Consider the following 25,281-nt stretch of genomic DNA (forward strand, 5'->3'; position numbering starts at 1 on the left):
CTAAAGGAGATCAGCCCTAGGATTTCTTTGGAAAGAATGATGCTAAAGCTGAAACTCCAGTACTTTGGCCACCTCATGCGAAGAGTTGACTCATTGGAAAAGACTCTGATGCTGGGAGGGATTGGGGGCAGGAGGAGAAGCGGACGACCGAGGATGAGATGGCTGGATGGCATCACTGACTCGATGGAAGTGAGTTTGAGTGAACTCCAGGAGATGGTGATGGACAGGGAGGCCTGGTGTGCTGCGATTCATGGGGTCGCAAAGAGTCGGACACGACTGAGAGACTGAACTGAACTGAACTGAACTGAAGATTAAATAAAGGGCTCAAAGTTGTTTAGCCAGAAAGATGTGATGTAATGTCTTTATATATACAGAGTCATTACATAATATAATGACTAGTTATTGTTCATCTCTGCTGAAATCTGAAAGGAAAAATGTTCAAGGGTAGAAATATTCAATGTAAATTTAACCAATGCTTAGAACGATAGCCTGAAGGTTGATGGACAGACAATAAAGACTTGTGATGGGACAGCTCTCCTGGGAAGAGGAAAGAGCTTTAAATACAGCAGCCTTCTCTGTCATGAATGATGCCAAGTCCCGCGTTAAGGCAGAGAGCTGGACTAGTTGGCTTCCAGAGGCCCCCCTTCCAAACCTGGAATTCTCTGATCATTTCTGTCGCTAGCCTTCGGAAGCTGGAGTCAGCCAGTCACAGCAGATAGCTGCCCTTTCAGGAGCTCCAGCAGTGCCGAGGAGGCAGCGCAAGGCAGCAGCTGTCCCCGCCGGAGACTTCGTCCAGAGGGAGTCAGGTCAGCGCGTCCCTTCCTCCGCCTTCCCGGCCCTGTGCGCGGCGGCTCCGGAGGCCCGGCGGCCGTGGGCCGGACACCCCAGCCCCCGACACGCCCTCTGACGGGGGCAGGCGGGCCGGCTGGTGGGCTGGCGCCGCGTGGAGGGCCTCGCACCGGGCGCGCTCGGGGGGCAGCTCCACCGCCGGGTCCCCGTGACGCCGCCGTGCAGGGCGCCCGGCCCAGGTGCCCCCGGGCGCGCCGGGCGCGGTCCGCTCGGAGCGGCTGCCGCGGCTGCCGGCTCCCGCGGGCGGGCGAGGGCGGGGATGCTCCGGCCGCGGGCCTCACCCAGCCTCCCGCATCCGGAGCCGCCCCGCGGGCGCCGCGCAGAGGAGGGACGGGGGGCGGGGTGGGGCGGCTCGGTGCGCGAGGAGGGCGCGCGGGGCGGCGCCGCTCCCGGCCGCCGCCTCCGCCCCTCCGCGGGCGGCCCGGCTCCCCTGCACGCTCTCCCGGTCCCTCGCGCCCCCGCACGCGCCCGAGCGCCGAGGGGAGCGCAGCCGCGCGGAGGGGCCGGCGGGGGCGCGCTTGCAGGGCGCAGCTCGCGCCGGCGCTCGCGGGCGGGGACGCGCGGGGGCTCCTCGCTCCGGCAAACGGCGGCGGCGCCAGCGGAGTCCCGCCGCGAAGATGCTCAAAGTCACGACGCCCTCGTGCTCCGCCTCGTCCTGCTCCTCGGTCACCGCCACCGTGGCCCCGGGACCCGGGAGCCTGGTGCCGGATTACTGGGTCGACGGCTCCAACAGGGATGCTCTGGGCGATTTCTTCGAGGTGGAGTCGGAGCTGGGACGGTACGGCGGGGCGGCTCGGGGGCCTGGGGGCGGCGGGCTGGGGCGCTCGGGAGGCGCTCGGACCTGGAGGAGCCGGACATCCTGGGCGCCGGCTGGGGCTTCTGCCCGCGGCGCGCTTCGGGCGCTTGCCATCTGCGGCTCCAGCTCCCCGGAATACCGGGGCTGGCCTCCCGGCCCTTGGGTTCTGCCGGGTCCGGGAGAGAGCCCGGGACCGTTCACGAGCGAGCCGGCGTCCCCGCGCGCGCCCAGGCCGGTGCAGCTGCGGGCGGCAGCCCGGGTCCTCCCCACCGCCGCCGCCTCGCCGGCTGCCGCCTCCGTGGGTGACAGCTCCACCGCACGTGGGCCCTGCTTGCCCAAGCGGCGTCTCCGATCGCGATTATAGCTTGCCAGAGGGTCCTGTCTGTCTAGTTATTTTTGGGGGATGAGGGGAGGAGGATGCCTCTCCAAATCTTGACAGAAATATTAGATTCGATTCTTCCTCTTTCCCTTCATCAAGCTCTCCAAAGCAAGTGGCACTGGAGATTAAACTTAAACACCAGCTTCCCCGCAGAGTCTGCTCAGGAGTGAAGGGGAATGAATCATTTAAGGGAGTTGAAGGCAGAATAATGAAAGTGTGGCTTTAAAGGAAAGGCAGTGGTAATTAGTGAGAAGACTTCTGCTGCTCTTTGACGTGCTGGAGTGATTTGTTTAATTATGTATGCAGAAAACCATCTCCCTGGGGTTGCAGAAATGTCCCTCGTCCTTGCTTTGAAGATCCAAACAGGTAGTGATCTTGCCATGTGCATGATGCCGTGTGTTCCTATATTTTTATCCACTGAAAAATATTTTCCCCTTCCTTTTTCCTCCTTTCTGCTATTCATAGGTAGGGAGACCTCTTTCCAATATTCATTTTAGAATCAGACCCTTTATTCTATGGAATCTAAAGATGTAATTTCAACCGTTAACAAGTTGAAGCTTCTATACTTAATGTTTCTTTGCAGATTTCTTTTTTCTTTCTTTCTTTGTGCTGGAATAGAGTTAGCAGACATTTTCTGTTTCGTGTCGCTGGGGACCGCATTACGGGATTCTGGGTGCTGGTCCTTAGTGGGGCTGTGTGAGGGCCCCTTCTCCTCTCTGAATGGCCTGTTAATGGCTCACTGAGTACAGAGGTGTGTAAGAAGGGCAAAACTTCTGACAGGAATTTAGAAATTGCCGCTCTTTGAAAAGGTTTGCAGAACATTAGAACATTGAATAATATGTAAAATCCTGTTTTGATCAAGGTTTTCAATGTTCATCTAAAGGTGTGCTATTGCATGCATTCCTTGGTAAAGCTGAAAATAAAACATCTCCTTCTGTAAGGTTGGAAGTCTGCATAGTTGTATGATGAGCTGCAGTGGAACCCTGTAAACTTCTGATTAAAGTGATAACCTGCTTAAAATTGGTGAGTTTCAGAAACTGCCACCTAGTCGAGGAAGCGCCCGACGGTGTATAGGGACTGTCCCACCACCAAATCTGCCTGTTTTCTGAGTCACATTTACCTTAGACGTCCCTCATTGGCTCTGACTTAACCTCAGCACACATTAGCTGTGTGATTAAGGGTTGCAAGCTTAACTCAGGAAACTTTCTTTCATGTAATGAATGGGAAATTGGGAAAATACCAGTTGCATACATATACGGAATGGTAGACTTCATAGGGAAAACCTAAAGAATTTGGAGTTTGTTCTGCTTTTCAAAACCGTGTTGTATTTTGCAGTAATTTTGGAGCCCGGATGTACACCAGTCATATATGCTCAGACTGCCACTCTGCCATCGAGTCATTTGATTGCTGTAAAAGTTGCAGAATCAAAATATTTTGAAAAGAGGTTAAAAATGGCTCTTTCTGTCCTCTTTCTCAGTATTCAAGTACATTAGGCAAGTTCTCTGTAGATGGCAGTATTGGTGAGGTGCATACTACTCCATTGGGTTGAGACTTTGAGAAATACCGGCACTTCATGATCAGAATGTTTTGTTTGTTTCTTTGCATGCTTGCTTGGCTTTTTTGGTGCCGCACGACTGCTTTTAGTTCCCTGAGTGGGGATTGAACCAGCAGTGGAAGAGCAGAGTCCTAACCACTGGACCACCAGGGAATTCCAAAAACTTACTTTTTTTCAACAAAATAAAAGTAAAACAAAAAAACAGCTATATTACAAATATAATTGCTAAGAATCTCTAAAGCCAGAGAATTCAACAGAATTATAATTGTAGGTATTGACTGAGTGACCAAAGTGTGCTTCCTTACCCCCCTAGTGATAAAGTTGAGGCTCAGTCAGTTGCTTTCAAGCCTTTCCTCTCTTTCCTCTCGGTCTTGCGCCAAGTCTGCCTGTCAGTGGTGATGCTAAAGCCCAAACATTTAGTTCCTAGTAACACGGTTGTCATTCAGAGTGAGAGAACAGTATCCCTGGTGCTGTGTGGAGCCACTGTGGTTAGTTACGGGGTGTGCACTGTTCCCTGCAGACTAGTGTAGATTAAGTAAGAGAGTAAGCCATTGCAGCTACCTGTTGTAAGCTAGTGACTCCTGATTTCAAGAATATTGGACATATGACCATCAGGGCATCGTCATACTTTGAGGATGTATTTGGGGAATTCGGGGAACAAAATTCCCGTGGCTGTAACCACCTGGATTCCCCATGTGGTGCTCATGGCACCAACCCACATATAAACAGTCAGGCCGGGGAGATGTCATAGCTTGCTTTTTTCAGATTTCGAGTAAGTCAGGAACGGAAAGGTGTTGAAAGGAATTATTTAAGAGTTTCAGGTAAGCTAATTTATTTTTCTAAAAGCCACATTTGAAAATACTGCTGTGTTTATAAAATTTGTTTAAAAGTTCACGAGAACCAACAAATTCAGTTCTACTTAAAAAGATGAATTGGCCTTGATCCCATTCAGGGCTCCGTATCCTAGAGAGTGGTTGGTCCTTTGCCCAGTGATTTGAGAAACTGGTGTTTTAAAGGTTTTTCCAAGGGAGAAGTGAGCTTCCCTGTGGCCAAGATCCTGCCTGGTGGTTTGGCAAACAGAGGGACAGAATTTGGCCTGGGCTGCTCTGTGGTTCGGGCTTCGGTTCTTTCTCAGCTTCTGTTCCTGTCTTTGGTGTGAGATTGAAAGGGTATTTGTCACAAGATCAGGTGTGTGTCCCCCACCACCCTGCAGCACACACACACACAAGTTCAGGGAAGCAAATGAAAGATAATTAGGACAAAAGAATAAGAGTGTGAAAATCACATAATGAAAGTATTTTGGGAAAAGGTTGAAAAATCTACTTCTGTTCTCATTTTGAGTAGAAATTGATTTTTTTGGAATCAAAACTTTAAAAAAATTTTCATGCCACTTCACTATAATTTTTTCAGGCTAATGACTTTCAGTACCTGCTCTATGCCTCCCCTGAGTTGGTTCACAATTTTTAAAAAACTTATATAGCAACCCCATATAACTATAATTATATAGGGTCCCTTGCTATGTGTATCCTTGCTTAGGAACCAAATAGATTTAGATAATGAGTCATATGTGTGTGTAAAATGGGGGGAAGTTAGATAAAATAATGTTTATTCTTATTACCAACAATGTGTTCTGATATTTCCTATTCTATGCTGTTTGATTTTATCCTAGTTTCTTAAAAATATTGACTGAACCCATGTGATTCCACATCCCACCAGTAGGTTGTGACTCAGTTTTAAAAGGACTGTTTTAGGCCTAACTCTGTGTGTGCTGGATTAAAACATAAGACAGTCCTTTTGAGAGGAGCCGTGCAGACAGTTGGTGACACTGAGTCCTGCCTGATGGCACAGCTCTGAGAAGAAAAACTCCCCTGTCTTTATTTCCAGCATGACTGGGTCTCCCTTTTCAAACACTTTGAAAAACTCTGATGTCTCTATAAGAGAAGACTGGAGTATCTCCTGGACTGACTGAGCGTTTCAGGAGGCTGGCCCAGGAGCATCTTCACTGTGAAGCAGAGGGATCCAGAGGCCTGAGCAGGGCTGTATTCCACTCAGTAACACCTAACTTTCTTCCTGGGTGATGGTCAGCAAATGCTTCCTGTAAGGGAACAGCAGAAGGTGCTTCTTCTAAGGGAACGGCTGCAGCCTGTGCTCCTGGCTGAGAAGGACTCAGACCCCCTCTGCCCTGCCCTTCTGTTTGTCTGCGCCCTTCCGCCACTCTCCACCGGCGCTCCAGAGTTCTCCATCCTCTCTGACACTGGTCTGTAGGCCCCACAGCTGCCCGCGGGCCTCCTGCCGCACTCGCTGCGCTGGGTTTCTTGAGCTCTCAGGGGATGCTGTGGTTTTTATTTTTTAATCTCACTAAGAATTTAAAGTGTACCTGTTCAGACCCTCTCTTGTTCTTGGTGCACCCGATTCTTTTCTCAGGCAGTTGACTCCGGAGCGAGGTGGGGTTGCAAGTGGGAGAATAGCAACTGGGGCTGCGCACGCCCTTTGCACCAACACTGAGGGTCTGCAGATCTGCCTGATTCACTGCTGGGTACTCATTGCCTACCTCAGTGCTCAGTACCCGGTGGGTGCTCGATAAACGATTTTGAAGAGAATGGATGAATGGTAACAAAATGCGCCAGCACCGTGGGTCCTGCTACGACCGTCTCAGTTCTGGGAACCCTAAGGAAAGGATAATCTGGTGACCTGCTTATCTTCTCCCTAAAACGTATGCAACCGTGATCCTAATCTCACTCAGCATTTGGTTTTCTTTCTTGGTAGTGTGAGTGTTGATAACTGCCACCTCTGTAACTTTTTCCTGGTCAGAACAATGCTGCTTTGCTGTTGGCAGAGTGCTTTCTGGCTCTGAAATGAAAAGGATTCAGTTTCACCTTTACCATCATTTTACCGCAGGCATGTCAGAGTTAAGAGTTAAACCAGCTTGAATTCAAAGGCATGAAATACCTCCAAGGTATGCCAGCTACTAAAGTTAATAAATAGTAAATGCTAAATTTAGAAATACTGTCATTATAAAGAACCTTTAAGTCAAGTGAAGATAATGATAGCATCATTACTTTAAGAATACAGTATTTTTCCTTGCTTAAATACTGTTGCAAGGGTAAAAATAACTTTAAATTTGGAAAAAAAAAAAAAACATAAAAAGACCCAGGTGCTGTCTGCTTCTAAGTTGCTCTGGTGAACTCTACTTGGAAAAAAAAAAGAGAAAGAACGAAAACACTAACCACAAAATAGCTTCAAAGATCTTTCTTGTAAACACCCTCAGACACATCTGTGTGGATTATGTATTTGCAATAATAGTTTGAGAATAAAGTACTGAGTGGTAGCCAAGTGAACTGTTTCAGCTACTAACAGTTATATTGTTTTATGTTAATGATTTTATTTTTGCTAGATTAAAAAGTAGTTCTCTTTAGACTGCCTTTCAGGAAAGTTAATGTATCTAATAAAAAATAATGAATTAAAAAAATTTCAAGGTCAAGTTTATTCTGCAAAATATAGTATTTGAGTCAATGAAGTATATAATTCAAGTCAAAGAACTTTACATGAAATCAGTAGCAGTTGGAGTCAAGGTTTTACTGAAATGGTATTAATCTTTACCTCAATTATTTTAAAAAATCTATTTGATAATGTAGGATCATCTGAAAATGTCATAACTTCCATGGTTTAATTAGGAAATTTGATCTAAATATTGATGGCATAATATTAGCATATAAAGGATCTGCCCCAGTGCAGTCTGTTTTTAAAACCCTAATTGCTGATGGAGGGCAGCAGCTGTGCAGGCAGTGTAAGGTAATGAAAGGTTTGGGTGGGAGATCCCTCAGCAGTCTCATCTGTGACAAGGATCGAATAGGGACAGCGTGCTGCATAGAGGGCGGCTCATAACTGTGGGCAGAAGCAGGGCATGCTCAGCTTGCTCTTTTTCTCTGAGCAGTTTCTCAGCCTTGGCACCATAGAGGCTTAGGCCAGATGACTCTGTGTTGTGGGGCCGTCCTGTCCCTTGGGGGATGTTTAGCAGTATCCCTGGCCTTTACCCATTAGCTGCAGGTAGCCCCCCACCCTACTCCACCAGTTGTGACTACCAAACGTGTCTGTGTGTGTGTTTGTGTGTGTGTATGCTCAGTCGTGTCTGACTCTGTGACTCCATAGAGCGTAGCCCACCAGACAGGGAAGAATAGTGGAGTGGGTTGCCATTTTCTCCTCCAAAAAATGTCTCTAGACATTATCAAATGTCACCTCCTCTTCTTTTGAGAACCCCTGTCTCAGAAGCCGGAAGCTCGTCTTTTGCGTGATTTTCTTTTAGTGATGTAGATAGTTAACAAGGAGTTTGATGGATTGAAGTCATTTGGCTTTATTGATTACTTGCTACAATCGAATGTTTCTTCCATTTTTATGTAATACCGTTGATTTCTGTTGTATATGCATTAACCTTGTGCTATAATTTGGTTAATATTTTTGTTTAAATCACCTCATTTTGGTTAACCTAAATTTACTTACTGAGATTACTCATTTTCATTAAATTGAAAACCAGTATTCATGCCATAAATAGAAGCAATAAGAACAAAGCATTTTTACTAAATTGTAGCAGAAATGCTTGCCTCCAGAAGGCTCCAAGCCTAGAATTGTTTTTCTCTTTGTTAAAAAGGGAGATTATCAAAGATTAGAGAGTTTAAACCATAGTAGCACAAATTGAGGTTTTCTTCTTGATGTTATCAGAAAGATTGAAAATAATTGAAAAGAGAATGATGTTGTCATCTTTTGATTTATTATTATTGAATTCCATATCTTCGTGCCACTTGAAGTCCTCTCTGTTACAAGTCTGATCTTTTGAATATTATGAACTGGACACTTTATGGTGTGGGGACAGGGTGTGGACAGGGAAGAGGTTAGTATGAATAGTGAAGTGAAGTCATTCAGTCGTGTCCAACTCTTTAAGACCCCATGGACACCAGGCTCCATCCATGGGATTTTCTAGGCAAGAGTACTGGAGTGGGTTGCCATTTCCTTCTCCAGGGAACTTCCCAACCCAGGGATCGAACCCAGGTCTCCCACGTTGTAGACAGACACTTTACTGTCTGAGCCACCAGGGAAGTCCAGAGTATAAATGAATGTGATAAATAAAACCCTGCTTGGCATCCACATGCATAGTTTACTGATAAGGCACCAACAGTTAATGTGAGATAAACAAATAAGACTAATACCAGATGGAGGGGCTTCCCAGGTGGTGCTAGTGGTAAAGAATCTGTCTGCCAGTGTGGGAGATGGAAGAGTCTTGTGTTCGATCTCCAGGTCAGGAAGATCCCTTGAAGGAGGGCACAGTAACTCACTCCGGTATTCATACTTGGAGAATCCCACGGACAGAAGAGCCGATGGGGTCAGCATGCGTGCAGGCACGCGTGCACACCAGGTGGAGATGATGAGAGCTGCAGCAGGGGAGCAGGGGCTCCGGCTGTAAAGCCTCTGACTACAACGCAGGAGACCTGGGTTAGATCCCTGGGTCGGGAAGATCGTCTGGAGAAGGAAATGGCAACCCACTCCAGTATTCTTGCCTGGAAAATCCCTTGGACTGGTAGGCTACAGTCCATGGAGTCGCAAAGAGTCAGACACGACTGAGCAATTTCACTTACAACGAAGTGATAATTTTGATTGGGAAGATTGAGATGTCTTCTTTGGGAGGGGTGGATCTTGAAATCTGGCAGGATTTTAATGAGGTAGAGCTTTGGTGAAGAGTATCCCAGGTGGAAACTACATTCTAAAAAAAAAGGCAAAACTTGGCAGAAAAATGTGGAGTATACAATTTATTTTGCAAAATTTATAAAGTATGAATATTGTAATGAGAAATAAGGTTAGAAGAGTAAGTGGATATCAGAACAAAGAAAGCCTGTGAAAAAAATGACTGAGTTTGTATCAGCTGAAAACCAAAATTATACTTAAAACAGAAAGTAACCATTATGAGAGCGAAAGGTGGCTATAGAAGCAGCTGCGTCTTAGGGTAGAGATGTGAACACATTTGCCTCTAACTCTTAATGCAGATAAGTGAGGGGGATGGGTAAGAGAGAATTTACCATGTTGGTTTAAAACAAACAAGCAAACAAACCTTCCTGCACTCCACGGATAGGATAAGAAAGGGAAGTGTGGGACTGAGGGGATTAAGATCAGTTGCCTGTACTGGGTAAAGAGCCTGGAAAGGGACAGATGGCACTGCTTTAAGTTTTGAGGGTCACAGGTCTCTCTGGCAACTCTCAACCCTGATAATTAACTGCAGTCAGCCACAGACAACACAGAAACCAATGCACATGGCTGTGTTCCAATAAAACTTTATTCAGTTCAGTTCAGTTCAGTCACTCAGTCTTGTCCAACTCTTTGCGACCCCATGAACGGCAGCACACCGGGGCTCCCTGTCCATCACCAACTCCCGGAGTTTGCCCAAACCCATGTCCATTGAGTCAGTGATGCTATCCAACCAGCTCATCCTCTGTCATCCCCTTCTCCTCCTGCCCTCAATCTTTCCCAGCATCAGGGTCTTTTCAAATGAGTCAGCTCTTCACATCAGATGGCCAAAGTATTAGAGTTTCAGCTTCAACATCAGTCCTTCCAATGACCACCCAGGACTGATCTCCTTTAGGATGGACTGGTTGGATCTCCTTGCAGTCCAAGGGACTCTCAAGAGTCTCGTCCACCACCACAGTTCAAAAGCATCAGTTCTTCTGTGCTCAGCTTTCTTTATAGTCCAACTTTCATATCCATACATGACCACTGGAAAACTTTATTAATGACAGTGAAAGTTCAATTTCATGTAATTTTCATGTCACTTAATATTATTCTTCTTTTGAGTTTTAAAAACCATTTTAAAATGTAAAAACTATTCTTCAGTTGCAGACTGTTCAAAAATAAGTGGCTGCTATCTTAGGCCCTTAGCCTGTGGTTTGCTGACCCAATACATAGATCAGTCAAGGTAAACTTCTACTCCTCCTCACATACATGAAAATTTCAGATTAAAATGACATCAAAGCTTCATTTATTCAAGTAACTACCTTTAGTCTCCCTTTTACTTGGGACAAGTCAACCTGATAGTGTTTTCAGTGGGCACAGTCTTTAAATGCATTCTCATACTTTTTCTATATCTGTTGAAACTAAATCAGTTGCAGTTCTTACATGTATAGTACATTGGTTAGTTTCATTCATCATTTTTGCTTTTGAAAATGAAGTAACTCTACTTGAAAGGTGTACTTTAAGCTAAATTTCCATACCATAAAATTTAAAAAAATTTCCATATCATGATCAGCATTCACATTCAAAGATTATTGGAGTGCATTTATTTTGTGTGTAATAATGAAATCAATTTCAATTGATCATTCTTCTAGTTATTTGAAATGATAGATATTACAAAAGTAATATACTAAATAATCTATTTGCTTCTAATTAATAAAGTTTAGTTCATTTTTCTATTTACTAATATATTATCTGCATGTTGAATGATCCTTCTACCATGCATATATCACAGGTGGACTAAGGTCCTTTGAGACTGTTTTAAGCATTAAAAATATATATATTTTTCTTTTTCGTTTGATTAGACTTTAGAGCTAAAGTAAAGCAGTCCCTCATATCTTAACTAAAGCAGAGGTCTCCAAAGTGGGAGGTTCATATCCAGGGGGTGAATAATATATTGGGATGTTAAAAGAATGTAGGAGAGAATCTATTTTTACTTATTTTTCTAATTTTTGTGTTTTATAAATGTTTTGAAAAGAACATCACATTTTGGTTCAGCAGCATATGTGTTGAATTTATAGGTACATAAGTATACACAGTTTGGGAGCATGTGCTCAAAACATTTTGTTTGATGATTACTGGGTCAAAGAATAGTAGTTTTAAGTGGCTATTGAGTAAGTTTTTTACTTAAATACTAACCTTTTACTTTATGAAAATTATTTTAAAGCAAATATATAGATCAAAATGAAAACAAGAAATCCTATTGCAAGGTGTGACTTTGTGCAGAAAAGGGGAAGTGGACTCCTATGTGCACTTGTTATGCATTTCAAGACTGCCTGATGAAAGGTTTTGATAAGAGCTGAACTGCCATTACAACCAAAAAAGGTCATATAGCAAAATAAAAAAAAGAGAGAGAGAAAAGGAATACAGTTTGCCCGTCAAGCAGAGGGTTAAATGAATTTTGGTTTTGACATTTGTTTTTGTGGGTGCGTGTGTGTGGTTGTTGAACCCAGAATTCATAAGCAAGAATGTCAGTTTCAAAATAGGCAACTTACTTCATGGTAAATTTTGTCAACTTCTGGCTTAGGCTATTGACTGCATTTTCCTGAAGTGTTTGATGGTCAGGGCTTGAAGAGGTGTGGGCAATTCATGCCAGGATGCTGAGTTTAACTTGGTTAACAAATGCATTGTCATCAGTTAATTACTTTTTAAGTCATGCTTCAGGGTGATATAGTTGAAAAATTCACCAGGTGCAAAAAAAAAAAATTTTTTTTTAATAGCTAGACTTGAGACAACATTCTGATTACAATGAGTTGCTAAAAAAGCAATGCATATAACGTGTTCTTCACCATTTTCTTTACTAGTTTGTGGTAGCATTTTTTGTTAAAACCATACTTTCTTTGATTTATGTCATGGAGAGTATTTGACTAATATTACAAGCCAGAACAGAGAAGAGTAGGGGGTTGCAAATCTGTTGTTAAGTTCACACGTTTGTTGTGACTCTAATGCAGTGTTTGAATGGTTTTTTCCCACTTTCAGTCTTCATGGACTGTTTAGTAGGTTCTTTGCTTGCACTTTCCCTTTCATTGTACCATAGTTTGCCCTTTTAAGCTTGGTCTGCTTTACCTCTTGTACTGTCTTGAAGGGACAGTTAGTTAGTGACTCTAACTTAGTAAATGACAACTTTCCATGTGGGACTTTCACATACAAAGTTGTTCTTTAGTTGTAACAGCTAGTCAGTCCAAGTGTTACCTTTAACAGGATATAAATGCACTGCTACCTCTTCATTCAAGTGAATCTTATTGCTTCAAAGCTCCCTGTTAGGACAGCCAGTGAGAAAATAAGATATGTTATTAAATGTATCCAAATTCAAACTATATAATTCAGTAAATTAGCCTGGCCTGGAGGGTTCTCTTCTTATAGGCCTCTGAAGTTTTCTTTGTGACTGGAAACATTTTTAGTGGCTCCTATCGGAGAAGGCAATGGCACCCCACTCCAGTTCTCTTGCCTGGAAACTCCCATGGACGGAGGAGCCTGGTGGGCCTGCAGTCCATAGGGTCGCTAAGAATTGGGCATGACTGAGAGACTTCACTTTCACTTTTCCTTTCATGCACTGGAGAAGGAAATGGCAACCCACTCCAGTGTTCTTGCCTGGAGAATCCCAGGGACAGGGGAGCCTGGTGGGCTGCTGTCTATGGGGTCGCACAGAGTCGGACACGTCTGAAGCGACGCAGCAGCAGCAGCATAGGGCTGAGTCCTTCCTCTCCGTTTTCCCTCTGTGTGAACACAGAAGGTAATAAAAATGTTCAGTGAAGTTAACTTGTGAGTACTCAGTGTAACCTGTTTCTAGAAGCAGTTGCTGCTGCTGCTAAGTCCCTTCAGTCATGTCTGACACTGTGTGACCCACAGACAGCAGCCTACCAGGCTCCTCTGTCGGTGTGATTTTCCAGACAAAGAGTACTGGAGTGGGGTGCCATTGCCTTCTCCGCTAGTAGTTTAGTTCAGTTCAGTTCAGTCGCTCAGTCGTGTCTCTTTGCGACCCCATGAACGACAGCATGCCAGGCCTCCCTGTCCATCCCAACTCCCGGAGTCCACCCAAACCCATGTCCATTGAATCGGCGATGCCATCCAACCATCTCATACTCTGTCGTCCCCTTCTCCTCTTGTCTTCAATCTTTCCCAGCATCAGGGTCTTTTCAAATGAGTCAGCTCTTCGCATCAGGTGGCCAAAGTATTGGAGCTTCAGCTTCAACATCAGTCCTTCCAAAGAATATTCAACTGGTTGGATCTCCTTGCAGTCCAAGGGACTCTCAAGAATCTTCTCCAACCACAGTTCAAAAGCATCAATTCTTTGGCGCTCAGCTTTCTTTATAGTCCAACTTTCACATCCATACACGACCACTGGAAAAACCATAACCTTGACTAGACAGACCTTTGTTGACACAGTAATGTCTCTGGTTTTTAATATGCTGTCTAGGTTGGTCATAGCTTTCCTTCCAAGGAATAAGCGTCTTTAATTTCATGGCTGCAATCACCATCTGCAGTTTAAACATGTAATAATAAACAGAACCGGTCATGTGTATGGATGCCACGTTAGCAGAGTGGGAATCTGAGCACATCCTCCGGGTAATTCACGGCACGCGGTGCGGCTCTGTCCGGTCTCGAGGTTCTGAGGAGGTGGCGTGTCCAGGCCGAGCGGGGCGCCCAGGGCGGGTGAGGCTTAGGCCCGGGCCGAGGGGCCGCGGGGGCCCAGTGCCCGCTTGGGCCCCGGGGATGGAAGCGAGACCCTCACGCGGCCTCAGCCAGGGGACAGCGGGGCAGGCAGGGACTCGGGGCCGGCTAAGGCCGGGGCAGCAGGCAGGGCGTCCTGGACAGCAGAGCCCGGCGGGGTGAGGAGGCCGGGAGCCCGAGGCGGGCGGTGAGGCGGGTGAGGAGGCCGGGAGCCCGGCGGGCGCTGAGCGCGCGGGTGAGGAGGCCGGGAGCCTGAGGCGGGCGGTGAGGCGGGTGAGGAGGCCGGGAGCCTGAGGCGGGCGCTGAGGCGGGTGAGGAGGCCGGGAGCCCGGCGGCTGGTGAGGCGGGTGAGGAGGCCGGGAGCCTGAAGCGGGCGCTGAGCGCGCGGGTGAGGAGGCCGGGAGCCTGAGGCGGGCGCTGAGCGCGCGGGTGAGGAGGCCGGGAGCCTGAGGCGGGCGGTGAGGCGGGTGAGGAGGCCGGGAGCCCGGCGGGCGCTGAGCGCGCGGGTGAGGAGGCCGGGAGCCTGAGGCGGGCGGTGAGGCGGGTGAGGAGGCCGGGAGCCCGGCGGGCGCTGAGCGCGCGGGTGAGGAGGCCGGGAGCCTGAAGCGGGCGCTGAGCGCGGGTGAGGAGGCCAGGAGCCCGGCGGCTGGTGAGGCGGGTGAGGAGGCCGGGAGCCCGGCGGGCGCTGAGCGCGCGGGTGAGGAGGCCGGGAGCCTGAAGCGGGCGCTGAGCGCGGGTGAGGAGGCCAGGAGCCCGGCGGCTGGTGAGGCGGGTGAGGAGGCCGGGAGCCCGGCGGGCGCTGAGCGCGCGGGTGAGGAGGCCGGGAGCCTGAGGCGGGCGGTGAGGCGGGTGAGGAGGCCGGGAGCCTGAAGCGGGCGCTGAGCGCGGGTGAGGAGGCCGGGAGCCCGGCGGCTGGTGAGGCGGGTGAGGAGGCCGGGAGCCTGAAGCGGGCGCTGAGCGCGGGTGAGGAGGCCGGGAGCCTGAAGCGGGCGCTGAGCGCGGGTGAGGAGGCCGGGAGCCTGAAGCGGGCGCTGAGCGCGGGTGAGGAGGCCGGGAGCCCGGCGGCTGGTGAGGCAGGTGAGGAGGCCGGGAGCCCGGCGGGCGCTGAGCGCGCGGGTGAGGAGGCCGGGAGCCTGAGGCGGGCGGTGAGGCGGGTGAGGAGGCCGGGAGCCCGGCGGCTGGTGAGGCGGGTGAGGAGGCCGGGAGCCCGGCGGGCGCTGAGCGCGCGGGTGAGGAGGCCGGGAGCCTGAGGCGGGCGGTGAGGCGGGTGAGGAGGCCGGGAGCCTGAAGCGGGCGCTGAGCGCGCGGGTGAGGAGGCCGGGAGCCTGAGGCGGGCGGTGAGGCGGGTGAGGAGGCCGGGAGCCCGGCGGGCGCTGAGCGCGCGGGTGAGGAGGCCGGGAGCCTGAGGCGGGCGGTGAGGCGGGTGAGGAGGCCGGGAGCCCGGCGGCTGGTGAGGCGGGTGAGGAGGCCGGGAGCCCGGCGGGCGCTGAGCGCGCGGGTGAGGAGGCCGGGAGCCTGAGGCGGGCGGTGAGGCGGGTGAGGAGGCCGGGAGCCTGAAGCGGGCGCTGAGCGCGCGGGTGAGGAGGCCGGGAGCCCGGCGGGCGCTGAGGCGGGCGCTGAGGGCGGCGGGCGGGCGCGGGCGGGACGCAGTGAGGTCGGCGCTGCGCCGGGCGCGTCTCCCTGGCGTGGGCCTGGCCCTCACTGGGCCTCCGTGTGAAGTGAAGATCGGTGGTGCCTCCATCTCAAGGTTGCCATGAGGATGAAGGGAGGTCACGTGTGTAGACACTTAACCGCAGGGTCGGCACTTGAGCTCAGTATCATGCCCAGGTGGAGCAGAAGGTAGGAGGTATTTCCCTACACAGGTCCTTTGCTAAGCCAGCACATTGTGAAATTACTGGTTCAGTGTCTTTTCCCCTCTGTTTAGAGTGTGAGCCTCTGTGGGCCAGACCTTGGTCCTGTCTCTTTGTTCACTCCTGTGTCCTCAGACCAATTGCAATGCCTGGTATAGTGAGCACTCATTAAATATTTGTTGAGTGAGTCAGTCATACCAGCAGGGCCTCTGCAATTCAGAGTCCTTCTTAACATTCTGGGCTCCAGTCTTTTATCAGGCTGCTCTGTCTTAAAGGGCCTCATGGTGGCTCAGTGGTAAGTATACTGCTTTGCAGGAGATCTGAGCTTGACTCCTGGGTTGGGAAGAACCCCAAGAGACAGAAATGGCAACCCACTCCAGTACTCTTGCCTGGGAGATTCCATGGGCAGAGGAGCCTGGCAGACTACAGTCCATGGGGTTGTAAGAGTAGGAAATGGCTTAGCGACTATACAACAACCGCCTCTGAATGACTGGGAATAATGTGACCTTCTGTGATTAGATCATCTACCTCAAAGTTACCTTCTAGCCACAAGCATCTGTGCATCTGTGTTTTCTTCCAGTTGATTATCAATCAATCTCCAGATGATTGCCTTAGTTCTTTACGGTGTGTTCAGGAGACAGAACAGCTTTTGGCGTAAGTAGGGCTCTAAGCCCCAAAGGCTTTATAAATGTGCTAGAAGATCTTGAATAATTTTTTCTTATTTTGTGCTTTTTAAATGCTTCATCTCTTTTTAGAGACATGTACTTATTGTTATTTACTTCTTTTAGTGGAAGTAAAAATGGTGAAAGGGGTTATTTAAAATTATTCACATTTAAAAGTAATGAAGGAATAGCTACTTTGAAGAGGCTTGACTCATGCCCTGTTTGTGGCTGTGTGAGCAAGTCCTGATGTCCTGATGTCCTGTGCGCACATCCTGCCTGCCCGAGGGTGGAGGAGGAGTTGAGGAGACAGGCAGGCAGGAGAGCGGGAGCAGCTCGCCATGCGTCGGGCTTTATTTGTGCTTCTTACCTAAAAATCATCTATTGGGATGTCTAATTCTTTGTCTACTTCTTTATTAAAAAAGTCACCCTTTGACTTGACTTCTAAGTAGGGTCATTAACTTCACAGTCATGACTTCTATGCTCTGTCAAAAGAAGTATTCTCCAGTGTTTGTTTGTCCTCATCTTGTGTTTGATGGCAGAGAGAGGGGGCGGTATGGTGAAAGAAAGACTCCAGGCGGGGAAGGAAGGAAGGTCACTGCTTGCCGAGGACTGAGCTGGCTGCGCCTCAGCCCACAAGCACCTCCCTGTTACTGTTACCTGACTTCTCCTTGTTCCTGTTGTCCCACCAGAGCCCAGGTCCACCTCATTTTCCTTGTATCTTCCTTGGGACGGCCTGATGCTTGTGTCCCCACTATGGGTCTCGTGCTGAAGTCCTCATCCCCATTGTAATGGTTTTGGCGCAGGGCCCTCGTGATCTGATCTGCACTCTCATAAGAAGAGAGGTTGGAAAGCGTGCTCTCGCACTCTGCCACATGAAGATACAACGAGAAGTCAGCTGTCAGCAAGCTAAGGTGCAGACTCTCACCAGAACCCAACTGTGCTGGCCCCTGATCTTAAACTTCCAGCCTTCAGACCCATGAAGAATAACTCTCTGGTTTAAGTCCCCCAGTCTGTTGTGCTGTGGCAGGTAAGGCAGCTGAGCCTGCCAGAATCCCATATGCCCCTTTTCTCCACTTTGACACCCTTCCGACTTCGGTCACAAACCTCAGAATCGGCGTGCTGTGTCTCAGGAGCCAACCTGAGTTAATCTAGGTTAGTGGGGCAAGTGTAACTGGAGGAGAGTGATGCGCTTTTTCTTTCTCAGATGCCCAGCGTTGCTCCTCTCCCAGCCGTTCGGGTTGGATTTCTGAGGCTGACTTCATGGGAAGGTGATGGTGCTTTGGCTTTGTCTAGGAGCTGCCTTGGGCACCACCCCCATGGTATCCACTCTGTGTCTGTGTCCAAACCTGTGGGCTTTCCAGGTGGCCACGCCTGCCAGCTCCTGGCTTGTTGTTTCCTCAGCAGCTGGCACAGGGATTTTTGTTGTGAACTAGAGGCTCAGCTATCAAAACATAAAACTTGGCTCATCTTGAATATTGTATGTTTCCATCAGGACTTGGACCTGGGACAGCTCATGTGGTCACTTACACACTTGTCTCAGGACTGAGAACCCAGTGTTCCTCTGAGTTCTGTCCTCACTTTCACCTGCTGGTTCCAAGTGCAGTTTCCAGCCTGGAAAACCCTGTTAATGCTTTTGATTTGTTGAGCACCAGTTTATTAACATTTACTTAGTCTTTGTTGATGTTGTTCAGTCACCAGTTCATGTTCAACTCTTTGTGACCCCATGGACTACAGCACACCATGCTTCCCTGTCCCCCACTGTCTTCCGGAGTTTGCCCAAGTTCATGTTCATCAAATTGGTGATGCCATCCAACCATCTCATCCTCTGTCACCTCCTTCTCCTCCTTCTTCTCCTGCCCTCTATGTTTCCCAGCATCAGGGTCTTTTACAATGAATTGGCTCTTTGCATCAGGTGGCCAGAGTATTAGAGTTTCAGCTTCAGCATCAGTCCTTCCGGTGAGTATTCAGGGTTGATTTCCTTTAAGATTGACTGGTCTTACTGTATTTATAAACTTGGTCAGTGTTTCTTCAACACTTGATTCCCTTCTCTGATAGTCGGTGTCAATTTTATATCTTAAACTGTTAATTTTTAAGAATCAAGTTCACATTACTTTGGCTAGTGAGAAGCTTACATACAACGTAGAGTCATGGAGTAGGCACTGCATGACTTTGTATGAGCTTGAGGTGATCCAAGAAGGATCTTAATATTTGTAAATAACTGCTGTCCTTTTGCATTTCACATATTGAAAATAATGTGTGGAATAACCTTAAGGTTTTCAATATCTGTAGAGAAAAAGATGGTTGAGGGAGATAGTTTAAAATAACTGCTATAACTGCTAACTGTCTTTCTGTATAGTTTTTAGTTTGCTTTTCTTATATGAGGAGCATTAAAATTAGAAAATATTAATCATTTTGTAGCTTTCAGATCTCGGCGCTAACTCTAACTTTGTCACATATTCATTCAGTTCAGGTCAGTCGCTGAGTCGTGTCCGACTCTCCGCGACCCCATGGACTGCAGCTCACCAGGCCTCCCTGTCCGTCACCAACTCTTGGAGTCCACCCAAACCCATGTCCATTGAGTCAGTGATGCCATCCAACCAGCTCATCCTCTGTCGTCCCCTTCTCCTCCTGCCCTCAATCTTTCCCAGCATCAGGGTCTTTTCAAATGAGTCAACTCTTTGCATGAGGTGGCCAAAGTATTCAAGTTTCAGCTTCAACATCAGTCCTTCCAATGAACACTCAGGACTGATCTCCTTTAGGATGGACTGGTTGGATCTCCTTGAAGTCCAAGGGACTCTCAAGAGTCTTCTCCAACACCACAGTTCAAAAGCATCAATTCTTCGGCGCTCAGCTTTCTTCACAGTCCAACTCTCACATCCATACATGACTACTGGAAAAACCATAGCCTTGGCTAGACCGACCTTTGTTGACAAAGTAATGTCTCTGCTTCTCAATATGCTATCTAGATTGGTCATAACTTTCCTTCCAAGGAATAAGCATCTTTTAATTTCATAGCTGCAATCACCATCTGCAGTGACTTTGGAGCCCAGAAAAATAAAGTCTGCCACTGTTTCCCCATCTATTTCCCATGAAGTGATGGGACCGGATGCCATGATCTTAGTTTTCTGAATGTTGAGCTTTAAGCCAACTTTTTCACTTTCCTCTTTCACTTTCATCAAGAAAAAAAGCTGGGCAGCACCTTAGAAATTGAGCACAGAAAGGGCACATGTGTCTCCCGGCTCTCCAAAGCTTTGGCAGTAGGAGTGGACTGGAACCTCGGCCTCTGTCCTCTGACTTTGTGACACACTTCCTACCCTAGTGTCAGTGAAGAGTCTAGGGCTTAAATTAAGCCACTCCTCTTTCTTCCTCCAACAGCTTTCCTGAATTATTTCAGAATACAATATTTCTTAATCTCTAAGAAACTGTTAATATTGAGATTTTTAAATTGACACTATTTTCTACTTTATATAGTGCTTTTTTTTTCTTTTTTGAGGAGGATATAGTCTTAAAAAGTAAAATGCAGCAAAACTATTAAACGTTGGATAATGTTTTACACTCCATTTCTTTCACATTTTGGACAGTGTTCATTCATGTTGTGAAAAACACTTCTGTCCCTGCAAGTATTGTTATCACATTTAGAAGTCTTAGCATGCATGTTAGAGTCACTCTGTTCCTTTTGGTCTTTGCTGGGGCTGAGATTCTCATTCTTACACAATTCATGAAGAAACTAGCTGATATGTGTGTCCCATCCACTTTAAAATGGCTACCTGTGTTAAACTATGGTGTTAGTAAGTAGCTTTATTTGTTCTTTCTGACTCCAGGAAAGCTGAATGTTTGAGCAGATGAATTGATTAATATATTCAGTTCACTTAAGCTGCTCAGTTGTGTCCAACTCTGTGACCCCATGAACAGCAGCACGCCAGGCCTCCCTGTCCATCACCAACTCCCAGAGTTTACCCAAACTCATCTCCATTGATGAGGTGGAGATGCCATCATTGATGGTGATGCCATCCAACCAGCTCATCCTCTGTCGTCCCCTTCTCCTTCCACCCTCAATCTTTCTCAGCATCGGGGTCTTTTCAAACGAGTCAGTTCTTCGCACCAGGTGGCCAAAGTATTAGAGTTTCGGCTTGAATTAATATATTAGTGCAGTATTTAACAGTACTTGCACTGGAAAAATTACGTGGAGGTATTCTTATGGTGCCATCAGATGTCATGAGATCAAGGCTATTTTCTTACAGCTGGGGATGCTATTGATTCTAAAAGTTATTTATAAGAGAAACATACTAGATATTTATTCTTAATTTCAATTAATATTGCCAAGATCAGGTTTTCTTTAAATAAATACTCTTTGTCTTTTTTCCCTAACCCCAGTAGTTTTGCTGACTCTAGTGATAGGTTCTCCAGTTAGGTTTGAATTCCTTTAACTGATAAGAAAAACTGCTTTTATTTATTGTTGATAGAAATGGCAGAGATTTTCATTATCTGTAACAGGGAAAATTGGAACAGTGTGTTATTTTTTTGTTCACATGACTATATTTAAGCCTGTGCTGAAGAATGCAACGCTAACAATACTTAATGCTGTATCTCATTTTCTTTTCTTAGTCTGCTGTCTCTGACATGAGTCAGCACAGCCAGTTTTAAATTTCTCTCAAACAACTTCTGCTTTGGCCCCTGTAACTCTTTTTTATCCTCGTAATTCCATTAAAAAGTAACAGGTGAGTTCCACTTGACTTCCACCTCCCAAATTGATTCTTTGATATCACTTTCTAAACCTCTTAACCTCCTGTCAATCTGCTGATCAATTTTCCCTTACCTTTTTTAAAGCTGTAACAACTATGCTCTGCGTGCCATGAAATGCTGAGCATTCATAGACAAAGTTTACTGATGTAAATAAAACTTAAGATTCTGTTGCGGCTGCTGCTACTGCTAAGTCGCTTCAGTCGTGTCCAACTCTGTGCGACCCCAGAGATGGAAGCCCACCAGGCTCTCCCGTCCCTGGGATTCTCCAGGCAAGAACACTGGAGTGGGTTGCCATTTCCTTCTCCAGTGCATGAAAGTGCAAAGTGAAAGTGAAGTTGCTCAGCCATGTCCGACTCTCAGCTGACCCCATAGACTGCAGCCTACCAGGCTCCTCCATCCATGGGATTTTCCAGGAAAGAGTACTGGAGTGGGGTGCCATTGCCTTCTCCAAAGATTCTGTTAGGTGTGTGTATAATGTCATGTGAACAGTGTTATCAGTCCCAGGAGTAAATGGTTCTCACAAATAACTGTAGTTTGTATAAGCTGTGTTCAGCCAAACCACATTTCTAGTTCTATTCCATATCTGTTCACAAACATGAGTGTTGACGGGTTTTCCTACCCCTGGGTAGATGTGTAGAGTAGTGGTTCCTAGCTTTAATCCATAGACCTCCTATGTGGTAGGACAACATGAGACTCATGAAATTAAAACGAAATATTACGTGCAGTCTTTTTTCTGATGGACGTGACCACAGCTTTCATCAGGTGTTCAAATATGTTCAAGGAGCCCTGATGTTTGGGATTCCTTCATTCTTTATCTGTTCTGGAGAGCTGGGCAGCACGAGGCTTGTGTTGATCTAATCATTTAGGGGATATCATTTTTCCCATTTCTGCTGCCCTTCCTGGTATGTTTATGCTTAAACAGAGCTTTTTATATTTTTACATACTGTTTTTACCTCTTCTGTGTTCCCTTTAATTACTTAGGATACTGTTACGCGTGCGTGCTAAGTTGCTTCAGTCGAGTCAGACTCTGTGTGACCCCATGGATTGTAGCCCCCCAGGCTCCTTTTCCATGGGATTCTCCAGGCAAGAACACTGGAGTGGGTTGCCCTGCCCTCCTCCAGGGGATCTTCCAAACCTGGGGATCGAACCCTGCCTCCCTTATGTCCCCTGCAGGCAGGTTCTTCACCACTAGTGCCACCTGGGGTGCCCCAAAGAAAAAGTGAAAAGTCAGAGTCGCTCAGTGGTGTCTGACTTTTTGTGACCCCATGGACTATACAGAATTCTCCAGGCCAGAATACTGGAGTGGGTAGCCTTGCCCCAAAGGATACTGTTATATGCAGGTGGTATATATTGAAGTGTCAAAAGAAAGCCAGCTCAGGTTGTCTTTACCAATGGAATGGATTAATTGGCTGAAGTAAGTAAAGTCCAGAGATTGTTCAGCTTTTACCTGTGGTTTCACTTGGAACACAGTTGTTTTTCTTCATTTCTTTCAGTGTTGCCCTTCTAAGTTTGTTGGTCTGTCTCCGTGCCAGCATTCCTCATGGTAGCAAAACATAGCAGTCAGAGTCCTGATGTTGGGAACTGACCGCCGTCATCCAGGGCAGTAGGGATTTTCACTTCCTTCTACCACTTAATATAGCAGAATCAGTGTGGCAAGGTCACCAGTGCATTTATTGTCTTCAAGTCCAGCTCACTTGAACACATCATGGTGACAAAGTGGAAGAGATTACAGTTTTTGACTAGTGCTAATCCAGTATTCTTGCTGGAAAGTCCCATGGACAGAGAGACCTGGAGCACTGCGGTTGGTGGGCTCGCAGAGTCGGCCGACTGAGTGAGTGAGTGCGCACGGTCAGGGTCTGCCTTTAGGGTTCTGGTGGTTCCAGCCCGGGTGTGGGTGCTGACAGGACAGAGGCTGAGCGGCAGCTGGCAGTGTTTATTATGTCCCTTAAGTGGGGTTCAGGAATACACTCCTGATGCCTGATTGCAGTCATGCTGTGGAAGGTAGGAGTTTACTGCTGTGGAAGATGGAACTGTATTGTAGTCTCTAAAGAAAGTTATGTAAAATGTTAGTTTCTTGAGGTGTTTTATCAATGAGTTCGACCAGAGAAACAGAACCAGTGATTAATACACACGCACATAAATGCACGTTTAAGGATTTAAGTTATAAGTATTACAAAATTTAATGCATATTTAAATATTATTTATTTATTTCGAGGAGTTGGCTTATGTGACGTGGAGGCTGTCTAGCCCCATACTGAAGGGCGGGCAGGAGCAGCTGCTGACTCTGTAATCTGTTTCAGGGAAACCTCAGTTTTGTTCTTATGAGCTTTCAGCTGGTGTGATGAAGCCCACCCACACTGTTGAGGATAATCTCCTATACTTTAATGTCAACTAATTATAGACATTAATGAGATCTACAAAATGCCTTCACAGAAACATCAAGACTGGTGTGTAATTGAGCAGCAATCTGCTACAGTCTAACACAGTTGATGTATGAAACTGTCATGGGTGTTAATAATTGTAATACCAAAGAAGGGGTATGTGTCTAAATAAATTTGAGAAATTCTGTATTAAACACATTAATGTACGTTATATTGACATATAGGTTATATTTCATTCTTTACTGTGCTCCAGTATACTATGTTTTGAACTGTTTCTCATACTTACTTGATTAGGAATGTTTTTGTCTTCCCCTGAAGACTGTCTCACTGGACTAGTGAATACATTGTGGGAAACACTGGATCAAACTGATCGAGAAAACAGGTTTTACTGTAATTGTGGGCAGTTTCATTTGTCTGTATGTTTCTGCTGTTTGTGTTCTTAAATGTATTAGTGTGGGCTCCTCTTTCTCTGTTAAATTATAAGACTCTTTGGGATCACACTTTGTGTTTTCACCAAGTGGAGATTCAATAATGTTGATGGAGAAATACTTTTAGATAAGTGAATGGTTATTAAGTGTTGAGTTAATGATCTTCATATTTGCTCAGAGCCATCGCTTTCCTTTGGCAGATATTAAATTGTAATAACTTGAAAATGTTTTCTTCCCTTTGGAGATTTTCTCACTGTGGGGAACCATTCACTATGGTAAGGTAGGTTCTTTGTTCTGGACACAATAAGTCTCATTTTATTACTTTTTTAATGTGACAGGTTATATGTTTGTTCCACTTAAGAGATTGTTTAAATCTATAGAAAACAAGTGAAAGAATGGACAGGACTGCTTAGGCCCTGAAAGTGACGCTGATTTGACTTTGTTCTGTCTCACTCCGCTCACCGTGTTCAGCACGCTGCTGTACTCTCAGTGGGCGTGGTGTGTGTTAAGCCTGCTTCGTGGAAGAGGAAAATATTCCTTCTTAACTCTGTTTAAATCCGTTCTCACTGTGATGAATTCTTAGATCAGACAGAGCTGAGATTCTCTCTGCTGTACCCCCTCAGGACTGTCACCTGATCTAGAGATGGTTTAAAGTCTAGATGTGGCTTCAGGTCCCGGCGAAAGACTGTGACCTGTGATCAAATCATGTTGTGGGTAGAGCCATTTGTCTGGAGTGCAGTGGAGCGTGAGAGGCAGGTGTGATCGTCAGCTGCATGTCCCTGTGCGTTAAGAGCTGTGTCTTGGATTCCTGCCAAATCCTCTGAGCTGCTTTCTGTATGAGCGCCACCCGAGCTTGTCTGCATGGATGTTGTGAACAAGGAAACATATTTTTGGAAAACAAATCAAAATTTAAAGTCTGATATTATTAGAAAGGTACTAGTTGAATCAAAAGAAACTGTTTTAAAATAGCAAGTGTGATTGGATCCCACCAGAATGCTGGCAAGCAAGCAAGGGAACTGTTGTTTGTTCTCCTTTCCACCTACTGTGGCAGGGGCCCCACTAAAGCCTTGCCTGAAAAAGAGCCAGTTTCCGTGAGAAAAACTGACTAGATTAATTTCCTATTCCTTTCCTAACTGTTCTAAAGAAAAGAGGCTTTAAAGCTACTGTAGGTCAAGAAGTTGGGGTTAAAGCCCAACCT

The 25,281-nt window shown here is 46.8% G+C and overlaps 1 protein-coding gene across 2 annotated transcripts in view; it reads left to right on the top strand.

Moving 5' to 3' along the window:
• Positions 1-1,371: 1,371 nt before the first annotated feature.
• CAMK4 (calcium/calmodulin dependent protein kinase IV) overlaps positions 1,372-25,281 on the top strand; it is a 274,481-nt gene continuing 250,571 nt past the window's right edge. Inside the window, exon 1 of one of the 2 annotated variants that reach the window (XM_027970560.3) lies at positions 1,372-1,627. In XM_027970560.3, coding sequence (XP_027826361.1) covers positions 1,467-1,627 — 161 coding nt within the window. In that variant the 5' untranslated portion in view covers positions 1,372-1,466. The remainder of the gene's footprint in view (positions 1,628-25,281) is intronic. The other variant, XM_060416621.1, reaches the window with a different exon arrangement.

The sequence above is a fragment of the Ovis aries genome, chromosome 5 (genome assembly GCF_016772045.2).
Source record: "Ovis aries strain OAR_USU_Benz2616 breed Rambouillet chromosome 5, ARS-UI_Ramb_v3.0, whole genome shotgun sequence".
NCBI classification, from domain to species: domain Eukaryota; kingdom Metazoa; phylum Chordata; class Mammalia; order Artiodactyla; family Bovidae; genus Ovis; species Ovis aries.